Source organism: Sceloporus occidentalis, unplaced genomic scaffold, assembly GCF_023333645.1.
Source record: "Sceloporus occidentalis isolate IW3139 unplaced genomic scaffold, rSceOcc1.0.p SCAF_5, whole genome shotgun sequence".
NCBI lineage: Eukaryota > Metazoa > Chordata > Lepidosauria > Squamata > Phrynosomatidae > Sceloporus > Sceloporus occidentalis.
Genome location: NW_028316985.1, coordinates 6,736,021 through 6,749,337, shown reverse-complemented (window position 1 = coordinate 6,749,337; position 13,317 = coordinate 6,736,021). Strand labels below are relative to the sequence as shown.

Genomic DNA, 13,317 nt, shown 5'->3' with positions numbered 1-13,317 from the left:
CTGTATGGCAGAGTGGGGTTGGACTGGATAATCCTTGAGGTCTCTTCCAACTCTATGATTCTATGATTCTACTTTGCCTGTGTATCTATCATATTTCACCCCTGAAATTACTTTTAATTACTAATATATATGTTGATGATATGGCAATAAGATACCTGGGCTATAGACACCTGCAGTTTTGAACCTTTATGGTCCATTTCTCTTCTGGACAGATAATGGAGATTCATTGTTGAGCAGATATGATCAAAATATGTTGGAAGCGTTAGGGGAAGTAGTTCCACAATATAGCGCATACTTGCTTTGCATTTAGAAGAACTCTGGTTCAGTTTCCTTCATTTCCAGTTGTTGTTGTTGGGGACTTGGAAGAAGAGTTAAAATAAAAAGACTTCTCTGAATAAAGAACTGCTGCCAGGTGGTAGAGTAATACTCTGTATAAGATAATCTCCACGTGAGTAGCAGACTTTTGATCTTTTCTCCTGTTTCTCAAAGATGATTGATAAAATGACCACACTGTTGTTCAGAGTAAAGTAAAGCAAGCTAGCAAAGTTGGCAGTAGACCTTTGAATTGCAGTCAACCAGGGCCAGTGTGTTTCCCGTAAAGTTTTCTGTGGGTATTAGAATGTATACCAAGCATGACTAAAAAGCACCTCATGTTAAAAGTTTGTTTTCCCGCTCCTGGTGAATCTTTCCATGTTTAATGTCAGTGATTTAATGACTCAGACCTTACGCCCTGCCAAAGCCTACTGTCCTTCAAAGCATCTGTATTCCTGTAAATTTTGACTCAGCGCTGTAGCTCTTAACTCTGACTTCCTGGTATCCAATCTTATGTAGTGCATCAGGGTAGAGTTGAGGGCATAATATGTTTTTCACCTTCACGTTAAATAAGATTGTTGCTTTTTGCCAGCCTCCAAAAAAGCACTGGTTAAAGGCATGCTTAAAACGATGAGTATATCCTTCAAGACAGAGTAATTTATTTTCCCACCAACCTTTCTCCAAGGTTTCACCCATCTTCATAGTATCCTCACAACACTAACCCTGGAAATGAGACCTAGTCATTGGGTTAAAGCAGCACTAGGCACAGTATAGCCCCCCAGGTGTTGTTGGACTACAACTCCCAGAGTTCTTTGCCATTCAGTGTGCTAGCTAGAGCTGATGGGATTTGCAGCTCAGTAAAGTCTGGAGGGCCACAATTTGCCCATCCCTTGTCTCCAAGGGAGTTTCTTGTGTAAGTTTTATGCCTGAACCCAGATTTCTGCAGTCCTGTCCCTGACATGGGGAAGCCCACACAATATTGACCAGTGCACTTGGGTTTACTTTGATCTGTGTGTACTGTCTAAAGTTATAACTTGTGTTCTTTTTCTCCTGCTCATCAGAATGGACCCAGTGCCCGGTCGTGTCATAAGATGTGCATTGACATCCAACGAAGACAGATCTACACACTGGGTCGTTACCTGGATTCTTCTGTGAGGAACAGCAAGTCCCTGAAAAGTGACTTCTATCGCTATGACATTGACACGAACACTTGGATGTTGCTAAGTGAGGATACTGCAGCAGATGGAGGCCCCAAACTAGTGTTTGACCATCAGGTCAGTAAGGTGCCTATTGAAGGTAACAGCTTCTAGTTCTGATGGTGATTATAATTATTATTACTCTTACATGCTTACGGTAATATGAGAGCCAGTGTGGCACAGTGGTTTGAGTGTTGGACTAAGACCCTGGAGGACCAGGGTTTGATTCTCCACTTAGCCATGAAACCTTCTGGGTGACCTTTGGCAAGTCAAATCCTCTCAGCTTCAAGGGAAGGCAATGGCAAACCTCCTCTAGACAAATCTTGCCAAGAAACACCATGATAGGTTTGCCTTAGGAAATGACTTGAAGGCACATAGCTACAATAACTTATGGGAATATTGTGCCATACATTTACCGTATATACTCGACTATAAGTCAACCTCATGTATAAGTCGAGGTCAGGTTTTGGAAGCAAAATTATGAATTTTGATATGACCCTTGGATAAGTCAAGGGTAAAACTTAGGGGCATGTAACAAAGGATCTAAATGATGAAGCAGAGGAAAACAATGCCAAAGAACCTGCAAAAATTATGCCAGGCATAACTGTTTTAACTCATACTAAAGGCTGGATGGAAGAGAGAGTAGAGGGAGGTCACTGCTTCTAGGACAGATTGCACTCTTGCCTTATACCAGGGGATCGTTTCCGTTTTAATAAGAGTTAAAGTATAATATTTACATTTGACCCATGGATAAGTCGATCTGGGATTTGTGGGTCAATTTTTTGACTAAAATTTCTAAACTTATACATGAGTATATACAGTATATGACACTTTAAAAGAACAAATAGTTCTTTGATTCTGCTTGAGGAATTACAGTCTGGAGACAAGGGGAGAATAACAAAGGAAAAGGAAGGTAATGAGGCAAGGACAAACAGGGAGGGCTATACTGGTAATTCAGCTAATATGCAGAGGTAGGCAATTGTTTTGAATCAAGGGTCATTTTCATTCAGAGAAGAATGTTTGGGGGCAACCTACTGATGGTAAGAGATGGTAAAAGAGGCTAGATGGTGGTGGGGAACTACCTTTCTCTTTTATTCTTCCTTTAATCCCATTCCTTTAATCTTTCCCTCTTTCTGTTATCTTAATTCGAGACTTAGTGGCTCTCCAAATGTCTGTTGGACTTCATCTCCCATTGTTTCTTGCCCTTGGTTGTGCTGGCTTGGAGATATAGCCCAACCATGCCTGAAAAACGACAAGTTGTCCATCCTGCTATAATTAATATCCTACCAAGAGATCCTCCCCAGTCAGTTTCCCCCTTCCTTAGCTTTTAGCCTGGTGAAACATTTTGTTAGCATAGAATCATGGAATCATACAGTTGGAAGAGACCGCAAGGGCCATCTAGTCCAGCCCCCTGCCATGCAGGAAATCTAAATCAAAGCATCCCTGACAGATGTCCATCAAGCCTCTATTTAAAGACCTCTAAGAAAGGAGACTCCACTACACTCCGAAAGAGTTTGTTCCACTGTGGAACAGCCCTTACTGTCAGGAAGTTCCTCCTAATGTTGAGGTGGAATCTCTTTTCCTGTAGCTTTCGTCCATTGTTTAGGTTCTAGTCTCTGGAGCAGCAGAAAACAAGCTAGCTCTCTCTTCAATATGACATTCCTTCAAGTATTTAAACAGGGCTATCATATCACCCATTAACCTTCTTTTCTCCAGTCTAAACATACCCAGCTCCCTAAGGCGTTTCTCATAGGACATGGTTTCCAGACCCTTCACCATTTTAGTCACCCTCCTTTGGACACGGTCCAGTTTCTCAACATCCTTTTTAAATTGTGGTGCCCAGAACTGGACACAGTATTCCAGGTGGGGCCTGACAAGAGCAAAACAGAGTGGCACTATTACTTCCCTTGATCTAGACACTATACTTCTATTGATGTAGCCTAAAATCGCATTAGCCTTGTTAGCTGCCGCATCGCACTGTTGACTCATGTTCAACTTGTGGTCTACTTGGACTCCTAGATCCCTTTCACATGTAGTCTCGTGCAACCAGGTATCCTATATCTATTCATTTCATTTTTTCACCCTAAGTGCAGTACCTTACATTTCTCCGTGTTGAAATTCATTTTGTTAGCTTTGGCCCAGCTTTCTATTCTATTAATGGAAAGAAAGGGTGGGGATGACATTGAAGGGATGCTCAACTAGCTCCCCAACAAAAGGGGGCTGGAGAAGGAAAGAATGTGTGTGTGTGTGTGTGGGGGGGGAGAGAGAGAGAGAGAGAGAGAGAGAGAGAGAGAATGAGAAACTCAAATAGATTTTACTCTTTAAAGGGTAAGAAAAGAATAATGTCAATAGAACAAAGCAGGAGAGACAGTGAAGATGAATGAGAAAAAAGTGACAAGAATTGTGTCAGGTGGAGACACACAGAAAGAGAAGAGAGCAATATCAATGTATGTCGAGGAAAAGTCATCATTAGAGACTTTGACGAGAGCAGGAAGAGGCAGGACTTATTTCCCAATGTGCAGCTATGTTAAGTGGAGCTAAATACTGTTGGCCCTCTATAGCCACAAATTTTTTAATCCACTGATTCAGTCATCCATGGCTTTAAAATATTTTTAAAAAGTATAAATTCCAAAAAGCAAGCCTTGATTTTCCATTTTATATAAAGGACACCATTTTACTATACAATTGTATTTAATGGGATTTGAGCATCTGCGGAGTTTGGTGCCCATTATGGTTCTAGGAACTAAACCCCATCTGATACCAAGGGCCCACTGTACCTAAAGGCACCAAATCCTACCCAGTCCTGGAAGCTAAGCAGTATCAGCCTCCTTTAGTACTTGGATGGAATACGGCCAGTGAATACTTAGCAGAACCACTGCTGAGTATGCCCTGCCTAAGAAAATCCTATGAAATTCATAGGGTCTCCATATGTTGAAAGGCCATTTGAAGGCACATATAGACATACAGAACTATGTTAATCTCTTGCAATAAAAACAGTACAGAGTCTTGAGATATCATGCAGAAAAGTTTATTGTGGCATAATCTTTTGTAAACACAGCTTACATCTGATGAAGTGGATAGTGTCCCTGGAAGCTTGTTCCATAATAAATGTAATGGCTCTCGGTCTAGTGTTAAATTGCTGTCAAAGAAAATTTCTTCTTCATTGCAGATGTGCATGGATTCAGAGAAACACATGATCTACACCTTTGGAGGACGGATTTTGACGTGCAATGGTAGTGTGGATGACAGCAGGGCCAGTGAGCCACAGTTTAGTGGCCTCTTTGCTTTTGACTGTCGATGTCGGATGTGGAAGCTCTTGCGAGAGGATTCCTGTAATGCTGGCCCTGAAGATATCCAGTCCAGAATAGGGCACTGCATGTTGTTCCATTCAGTAAGAACCAGCGTTGACCTCATTACATAGCCTCAGTTTGTTGGCAAAACTTTTAAAAACCCATGCAAAATATTAAAAGGAAGCTTGAAATCTTTATTCATCAGATTAATCGATTAAAGTGCTGATTAATCCATGGGAGAATTTTAATCATCTAAGGTGTGAACTGTGGGGTGTGTTGGTTTTTAGTAGCAAAGGGTTTTTTTGTATTTGAATGTTACCGTACTAAAGAGAGAGAGAGAGTATAAAAGATAAACTTACTACTACTACTACTAATAATAATAATAATAATTATTATTATTATTATTTATATACCGCCCTGTGGCAAACCAATCTGGGCGGTTGACAACAGTAAAATATAACAATTAAAAACACTTTATCCCTCCCCCCCTTAAGACAATATTAAACAATATAACATATTAAAAACACAATATCAAGCATAAAAACAGCAATTAAAAAAAAACTAAAAACCCTGATATCCCTCTGTTGATCCTTGACCATCACTAGGATGGGGCCACGGGAGGAATGAGGGAATCAGGGAACCTGGGCCGGGATGGTTAGTCTGGAAAGGCCTGCCAGAAGAGATCCGTCTTGACCGCTTTTTTAAAGCTGTCTAATGATGTTATCTGACGGATCTCATTTGGCAGGTCGTTCCAGAGTTTGGGGGCGACAGCAGAGAACGCCCTCTGGGAGGTCGCCGCAAACCTAGATTTTAAAGGCTGTAGTAAGTTCTTCCCAGAGGACCGGAGAGCGCGGGGAGGGTTGTACGGGAGGAGGCAGTCCCAAGCCATTTATGGCTTTAAAGGTGATAACCAACACCTTGTACTGGGCCCAGAAGCTGATAGGCAGCCAGTGGAGGGACCTCAAAACCGGAGTAATGTGGTCCCTCCTAGATGTTCCTGAGACAAGCCTGGCTGCCATGTTTTGAACCAGCTGTAATTTCCGAGTCAAGCACAGGGGTAGCCCCATGTAGAGTGCATTACAGAAGTCAAGGCGTGAGGTTACCAGCGCGTGCACAACAGTCTCGAGATCCCTTACTTCCAGAAAAGGGCGCAGCTGGCGTATCAGCCGAAGCTGATAACAGGCACTCCTGACCGTCGCATTTACCTGATTTGTCATCAGGAGCGACGAGTCAAGGAGCACCCCCAGACTGCGAACACAGTCACTGGAGGAGAGTGTGACCCCATCTAGGACTGGAGGTTGCAACCCAATTCTTGGTTTCAGGGCCGCTACCATGAGCACCTCCGTCTTGTCTGGATTCAGTTTCAATCTGTTTTTCCTCATCCAGCCCATTACCGCCTGAAGACATTCATTGAGAGAAGAGATGCCATCAGAATTCGAGGCCGACGAACGAGATACGGAGAAATAGCTTTGGGTGTCATCAGCGTACTGATAACACCCAGCACCATGACTCCATATTATCTCACCCAGCGGCTTCATATAGATGTTAAATAACATCGGGGACAAAATAGCCCCCTGAGGAACCCCACAAGTGAGGTACCTCTTACTGGAGCTACAGTCCCCGAGTAGCACCCTCTGAGACCTGCCCGAGAGGAAGGACCGGAACCACTGCAAGGCAGTGCCCCCGATACCTAACCCCCTCAGGCGGTCTAAGAGGATGCCGTGATCTATAGTATCGAAAGCCGCTGAGAGGTCTAAGAGCACCAACAGGGTCACACTCCCCCTGTCAATGCTCAGACGCAGATCGTCGGTCAAGGCAACCATGGCAGTCTCAACCCCAAAGCCTGTCCTAAAGCCGGTTTGAAATGGGTCTAGATAATCGGTTTCATCCAAGACAGCTTGGAGCTGAAGGGCAACCGCCCTCTCGATCACCTTGCTCAAAAATGGCAGCAATGACACTGGCCTATAATTCCTCATATCCAGGGGGTCTAGGGAAGGTTTTTTCATGAGTGGCCTAACCGCCGCTTCCTTTAAACAAGATGGAATATGTCCTTCCCTGAAGGATGCACCGATGATATCCATAAGGAATCTCATCAGTGCATCCCCCCCCTGGACGGCCAGCCATGATGGGCAAGGGTCGAGAGGGCAAGTTGTCTTCCTCACCTTACCAAGCAGTTTGTCCATGTCATCAGTACTCACAGATTGGAACTGATCCAGTATAACTACATCGGCGGAGTCACTGGACGCCTCACCTGTCGACTCTGTTCCAATGGTGGCATCTAGGTCGGCTCTTATCTGAGAGATTTTGTCTGCAACATATAGAAAGTTAATAAGTGCTAGTGTTGTTTTTTAAATGAAAAAGTTCTGATCCTTCCCCTTAATATTGCAAAACAAACAAACAAACAAAAAACATGTGCATTGAAGTATTCGTAATATCCAATAAGTTAACCTGTAGCATCTTCTGCTGAGGAAGTATAATAATACCCCTTTATGAAACACAGCTTTTGTGAGTGGGGCTGAGGAGGTAGGTATTGCTTATGCTCCCTTTGTGGAGGTCCTAAATAAAAATTGCTGGTTTCTTTTTTTTTTAAGGCAGGCAGTTGGCTTTCTACAATTATGTGTGTTAATGTGTATAACTTTAAAACAGGACCAGATTGATGCTTTAAGCAGTTTAACTTTAACTTGGAGTATTCTGTATTTGTACAATCCCGTCCATGATGAGTTTGCCCACTGCTTTTGCGCTATGATATCGTGTGATTTTAATATAATTGTGTTGATTTTAATGTTTGAATTTTAATCTTAGAACAGTTTAATTCCTTTTGGGGGGTTGTATATATTTGTATTATTGTTAACTCTGTACATCTGTATTATTTTAATTGTTGGAAGCAGCTTTGATTGTTTCTTACAAATAAGTGGGATATAAATAAAAGATTTATTTATTTATTTATTTATTAGGATTTTGTGAACAGGAATATAGTAGGTATTAGAGATGATAGCGCAATCAAACATTGCTTCATTTTTTGGAGTTTGATGTTCATTTTTTGTTGTTATATGTGATTTTCAAAAATTGATAATGAAATATCTGTTGTCCATACTTAAAATCCCTAAATGTAATCAACATAGCCCATCACTAATAATTATTTAATTCCTTCCAAATCTTCATCAGAAGAGTAAAAATATTCTCTTCTAAAAAGTTTATTTAGCCACCTTGAGTCCCTTCATTGGGAGAAAGGTGAGATATAAGTAAATGAAATAATAAATTAATAATAAATACCGTTACCGTAACATTAAACCCTTTTCTTTGCTTTCTGTGTGCCTCACACCAGTAGTTAGCAGTTATTTCATTCCTTTCTTTCCTGATTTATTCCTCAATTGCTGGCTCGACTGGCAAGTTCTGGCCCTAGTTTTGGTAAAAGGTGATAATTCTGTCTACCAGGTTTGTTTGATATAAATGTCTCTTCATGAGTGCTGGTGACAGACATGTTTGCATAATTTTGTTTGAGTGGTCCCTGTTTTGAGCTGTGTCCTAGTAAACCCTTGAACTGTTGTACATTTCCCGTGAAATTTAGAGGGGAATTTGGCTTGATAATTTCTACTCTGGAAACTGAAGGAATGTGTGTAAGCTAAGTTTGCACACAAACCTATTGCCCTGAGCACTTTAAGTAAACTCAAATGTCTCTTTTTTGTCTTTCCTTCAGAAAAATCGTTGCCTGTATGTGTTTGGAGGGCAGAGGTCGAAAACATATTTGAATGACTTCTTCAGTTACGATGTAGATTGTGATCATGTGGATATCATATCAGATGGCACGAAGAAAGATTCAGGGATGGGTGAGAGATGTTGTTTCCTTAAATTTTCTAATTGTTTTGGTACATTACAAGGATTTTTAAAAAGAACAGCTTGGGAGGGCGGTTTTGACCAAACAGTGGAAAAAGATTTTAGCATCTTATTTGTTGCCACCTACTCCACCCAAGCTCCATATTTACTTTGTGAACCTGCCACGTCTGCTTTTAGTTTTCCTAGTTGCAAGTTTTTGTTTTTCAAAAGGATATTTGTTACAAAACTGAGGCAGAAGATGACGCATGCAAGATCACATGAGACATTTTGGCTGATTAGGAGTTCTGCTACCTGCCTTTTGTAAAGTTGTTTAGCGTACAAAATGCTGGAGACATTCCCAGGCATTTATGTGGCCACAAAGAACTAACGTAATGTAAATAAAATGAGAAGTTCTCTGATAGACATACAGGTTAAAATTGCCCCCAAACCATGCAGACCCCCAACACATAGAAAAACTAAACAATGCCCCCATCTTATCCCCTCAAATACCCTAGAACCACATGCTACCCCCAAATGCTTCTTTTTCCTAGACAGTCCTTTTCAAAATGGCAACAGGAAGTGATGCAATGTCATTTCCCTTCATGATTTTGACAGGTATTGCAAAGAAAAAGTGCCGTTTCAGCTTGCTCAGGCTTGGGAGGTCATGCAGCCCATTGGAAAGGTTTTTTGGGGAGAGATTGGCCCCAGCTCCTATGCAGTTGCCCACCCCTTATATACATGTTGTAGACCACAAGTCTCTTTTGCTCCAGTTTTGGCTGCCTACCAGCTTGAGATGAAGGGAGTTATAATAACAACAATGTGGAGGGTACTAGTTTAGAGAAGACAATCTTACTAGCCTTTGCAGCCCAAGAGGGTGCTCTTTCCATCTCTTCTGAAACTGCTTCTCTCTTCAGTACCCAGACGTCGCATTGAGAAACAGCATGTGGCTTCTTGTTTTGTTTTTTTAATTGGACACCTGTGATGAGTTCACTTTCCATGGAAAACAGAACCCGTCTTATGTCTCTGCACATTCAGCCATGTTCTCCTGGCCAAACATATTAATTGCACGTTGCAGTTAGACAAATGAGAACAGCATAATTAGCCCTCTTTTTATTTTGGACTGTCCTGCTTGTGTTGAATAGCAGACTTTGTAAGCAACTGACTCATTTAGAAATCATGAATGAATAGAATTCCAGTTTACCATCCTCATGTGTCTGAGAAAGTAAATAAACAGCTCTGAACATTTCCCTTGTTTGTGAAAAGAAATGTTGGAATTAGTGTCTCTTTAACAAGGAAGAACAAAAATCCATTGTGTTCAAAACTGCATATGCTGATGATGCGTTGCTTCAGTTAGAGGGACTCATTTTGCAGTAATTTTTGAATATAGGTGGAGAGTGTCTCACCTCTTTGCAGTTTAATCATTAGATTAATCAATATTCCTATAGTTTGCTGTGAAGAGAGCCAGCGTGGCATAGTGGTCTGTTTGACTGTGGGGGCTGGGGTTCAAATCCTGTGTGGGCTATGGAAACTCACTGGGTGACCCTGCCTCAGAAGATAGCAGTGGCAAACCTCCTGTGAAGAAACTTGCCAGCCTTGAAACTTACCAGGTGGCCCTCAGCAAGTTGTTCTTTTCCCATCCTTAGTAACCTTCAGAATTCTTCAGAGGGAAGGCTTGTAGAGTTGAGAAAGCTAGGCAGCCTTTTCCAGGAGGCTGTAGAATTGTGCTTTTCAGTGCAACTAATCCTCTGTTGTAAGATGGCAATATACTGTGGGATTTGAGAGGTATTTTCAGAGCAGCTGGTTATGTGGCATACTTCTAAAACATCCTTGCACTTACAGGTATAAGAGAGTGTTCAGATGAAGGGATTTGAATTCTTTGAAGAGCAGCCACCAAGAGTTTCCCTTGCAGTCAGACTTCATACAGACACCATGAAGTGGGGCTTTTAAAATTCCTGCTAAAAAGTTGTAAAGGACATTGAAGAGGCAGACTTTGGGCTATAAGACTCCCAAATCCTGCATAGGAAATGCTCAGTATTTTTTGTCCTTTAGTAAGATTCAGTTTTTACTCACAGCAGCTAGGATGCATTAATTGCCAGAAACAGTGGCCATGGCTAAATCATTTCAGAATATGTGAGTGTTCAAAATAGCTGAACAAGACATGAAAGTCTTACCCTTCTCTTGATGCAGAATTAAAATAAAAAAAAGAATTTGGCTCCCATCCAGATCTGCTTCCTTCCATTTAAGTCCAAATGTGTAGCTGTGCTTGAACTTGCACATCTTCTTGCAGCCTCAGTTGGGTTGGAGTCATTCGAAAAGAACTTGAGATTGGCTAAATCCCAGAATGATATCTTTTCAGATCTCTACCCCCATGTTTCTTCTCTGGTATGCCTATAGTCTTGTCAGTAGAAATGTTGTGACGTACTTTATAAATTCATGTCATGTATTCATGTCATGTATAGAAGTACATTAAACCTTTATGTTATTGAGGCTTCTGACTTTCCCAGTTTTTGGCCTCTTTTAACTTTTGGCCATTTAGTTATTGGGTCTAAATACAATTGTTAACTCTGGCCAGAACAGACCCACCGAATCAGTAGAATTTATACAGTGGGCCCTCTCCTTACGTGGGGGATCCGTTCCAGATCCCCCTGCATAAAGGAAAATCCGCCTATGCTCGAGCCCCATAGGAAATAATGGGGCGTGTGTACGTGGCGGTGCGGCGCACGCACCACAGGCACAGACGCCATTGTTGTTCTCCCCATGTGGCTTCCACATAAGCTGGAAGCTGCGTAAAATGCGTCCGTGCCTGTTGACCCACCAAGCCCATTTATTCAGGAGACTGATCTTAGTTGGGAATAACAATTGGATTTAAGTCCTTTTTTAATTATTATAAAGAGTTTTTCTTACAAAGCCACAGTTGATGCTAAGAGGGAAGAATGCAGTATCTCCATTCACATTCATGGGCTTTTTGCTTCACTGTACTGCTGCTTCCTGAGTCCTAGAAATAATAATAATAATAATAATAAGAATAAGAATAGGATTTATTTATATGCCGCCCAATCACTGGGAATCCGGGTGGCTTACAATAGACGGTTCCCTCCCCTCAGGCTTACAATCTAAAAAGACACGACAAAAAGGAGAAGGGAATGGTGGGGGGGGGGGGGATCAGGTCCAGCATTCTTCTCTCCCTCTGAGGCCTGGACCAAGGAAGATGGACTGCAGGGAGGGCTCTATTTCTTAATCGAGGCCGGGCCCGATGGCGTTGGGCCTGTCCTTTCACTCCTTCTCAGGCCAGAAGATGACAATTGGAAGAAGGGAAGGGAGGGGAGGGGAGGGCTCTTCCTCTTCAGGTCTGATGGCATTGGAAAGTCACATGCTTGGGCATGCTTCATCTTCTTCATTTTTCTTGTCACCATTCTTAATTGAGTGAGGGTGGCATTGGGCATAGAAAAACAGATCTGCCCTCTTTAATGTGGGGCACAATTTCCATTAGGTACTCTTCCCCTTTTGTAGGTCATGAGAACTAAATCCATCTTCTGCTTGAGATGTCCATCTTAAAAGTGACCAACCCCAAAGTCCCTGCTTCTGGTGTGTGGACACTGCTGATGTCAGCACCTGTCTGTTCTAATAAAAGAAATGGTGATCTTTACTGCAGTTGCTGTCTTCACCAATATTCTGCCCCAGGCCTGAGTGAAAATGCGTCTCTGCATGCTTGCATACACACACATGTAGTGATAATTCCTTCACAACAATTAGAGGGCATTTTTAGGCCCAAATTATTATTTTTTTACCCGGGGGTCATGGGCCACAAAAATTGCTCTAGGGTGTTCATGTGGTCTGTGGGCTGCACCTAGCCCACCCCTAGTGTAGGTGTAATAACGTTCAAATGTTCTTCCCATATGCAAGTTGGTGCAGATAAAGATTTGGCTGGAGGGGGTGACTAAATTGGGGCCAGGAGTGGCATGAGCCCTGGTGGTACAGTGGTTAAATGCCTGTACTGCAGCCACTCACTCACAAACCACAAGGTTGTGAGTTCATTTCCAGGTTGCTAAAAAGAATACCTAGCTTCTTGGGGGCAATTAGCTTCCACTTTATAAATCGCTTAGTACATCAGCAAGCAGTATAGAAACGTACTTGCTATTGCTATTGGCATAGTGGTTTGATGATCATTGGACTATGATTCTGGATACCAGGGTTTGAATCCTGGCTTAGCTATGGGAAGTCACAATGCAGAATATGCCAATGGCAAATCCCCTCTGAAGAAATCTTTCCAAGAAAACTCAATGATAGGTTTGCCTTAGGGTTAGGGTTGCCATAAGTGAGGACCTCCAAACCGGGACAAATGCAGGACAACATTTTCAAATGTAGGACACATTTTTAAAAAATGGAGGACACGCAAAAAAATTGAGGCTTTTTTAGAAATGTTAATATAAATCCATGTTTCTTAGGCATGATAAAAATGGAGGACATTTTGACATTATTCGTAGACAGATCACGGAAATGTACTTCCTTTTCTGGCCACCCCCCTCTCCCCATTCCAAACAGCACATTTGAGCATTGAACATGGCTTTATTTTAACATTGCCTCTTGCATATTTCAGAGGCTTATTCCACAACCAAACCCTTTGGTCAAGGGACTTTGGTTTTTCTTCATTTTGACTTGTTTTGTCCGTATTCCTCCCCACTAAATAAAGGAGACATGAAATGGAG

At 42.0% G+C, this 13,317-nt stretch overlaps 1 protein-coding gene across 4 annotated transcripts in view; it reads left to right on the top strand.

Moving 5' to 3' along the window:
- The window catches only part of LOC149311610 (muskelin), a 165,433-nt gene that overhangs the window by 112,704 nt on the left and 39,412 nt on the right, over window positions 1-13,317 (top strand). For all 4 annotated transcript variants that reach the window (XM_089527467.1, XM_089527469.1, XM_089527466.1 and 1 more), the window contains exons 10-12: window positions 1,374-1,586; window positions 4,678-4,899; window positions 8,496-8,625. In XM_089527467.1, coding sequence (XP_089383593.1) covers window positions 1,374-1,586; window positions 4,678-4,899; window positions 8,496-8,625 — 565 coding nt within the window. The remainder of the gene's footprint in view (window positions 1-1,373; window positions 1,587-4,677; window positions 4,900-8,495; window positions 8,626-13,317) is intronic.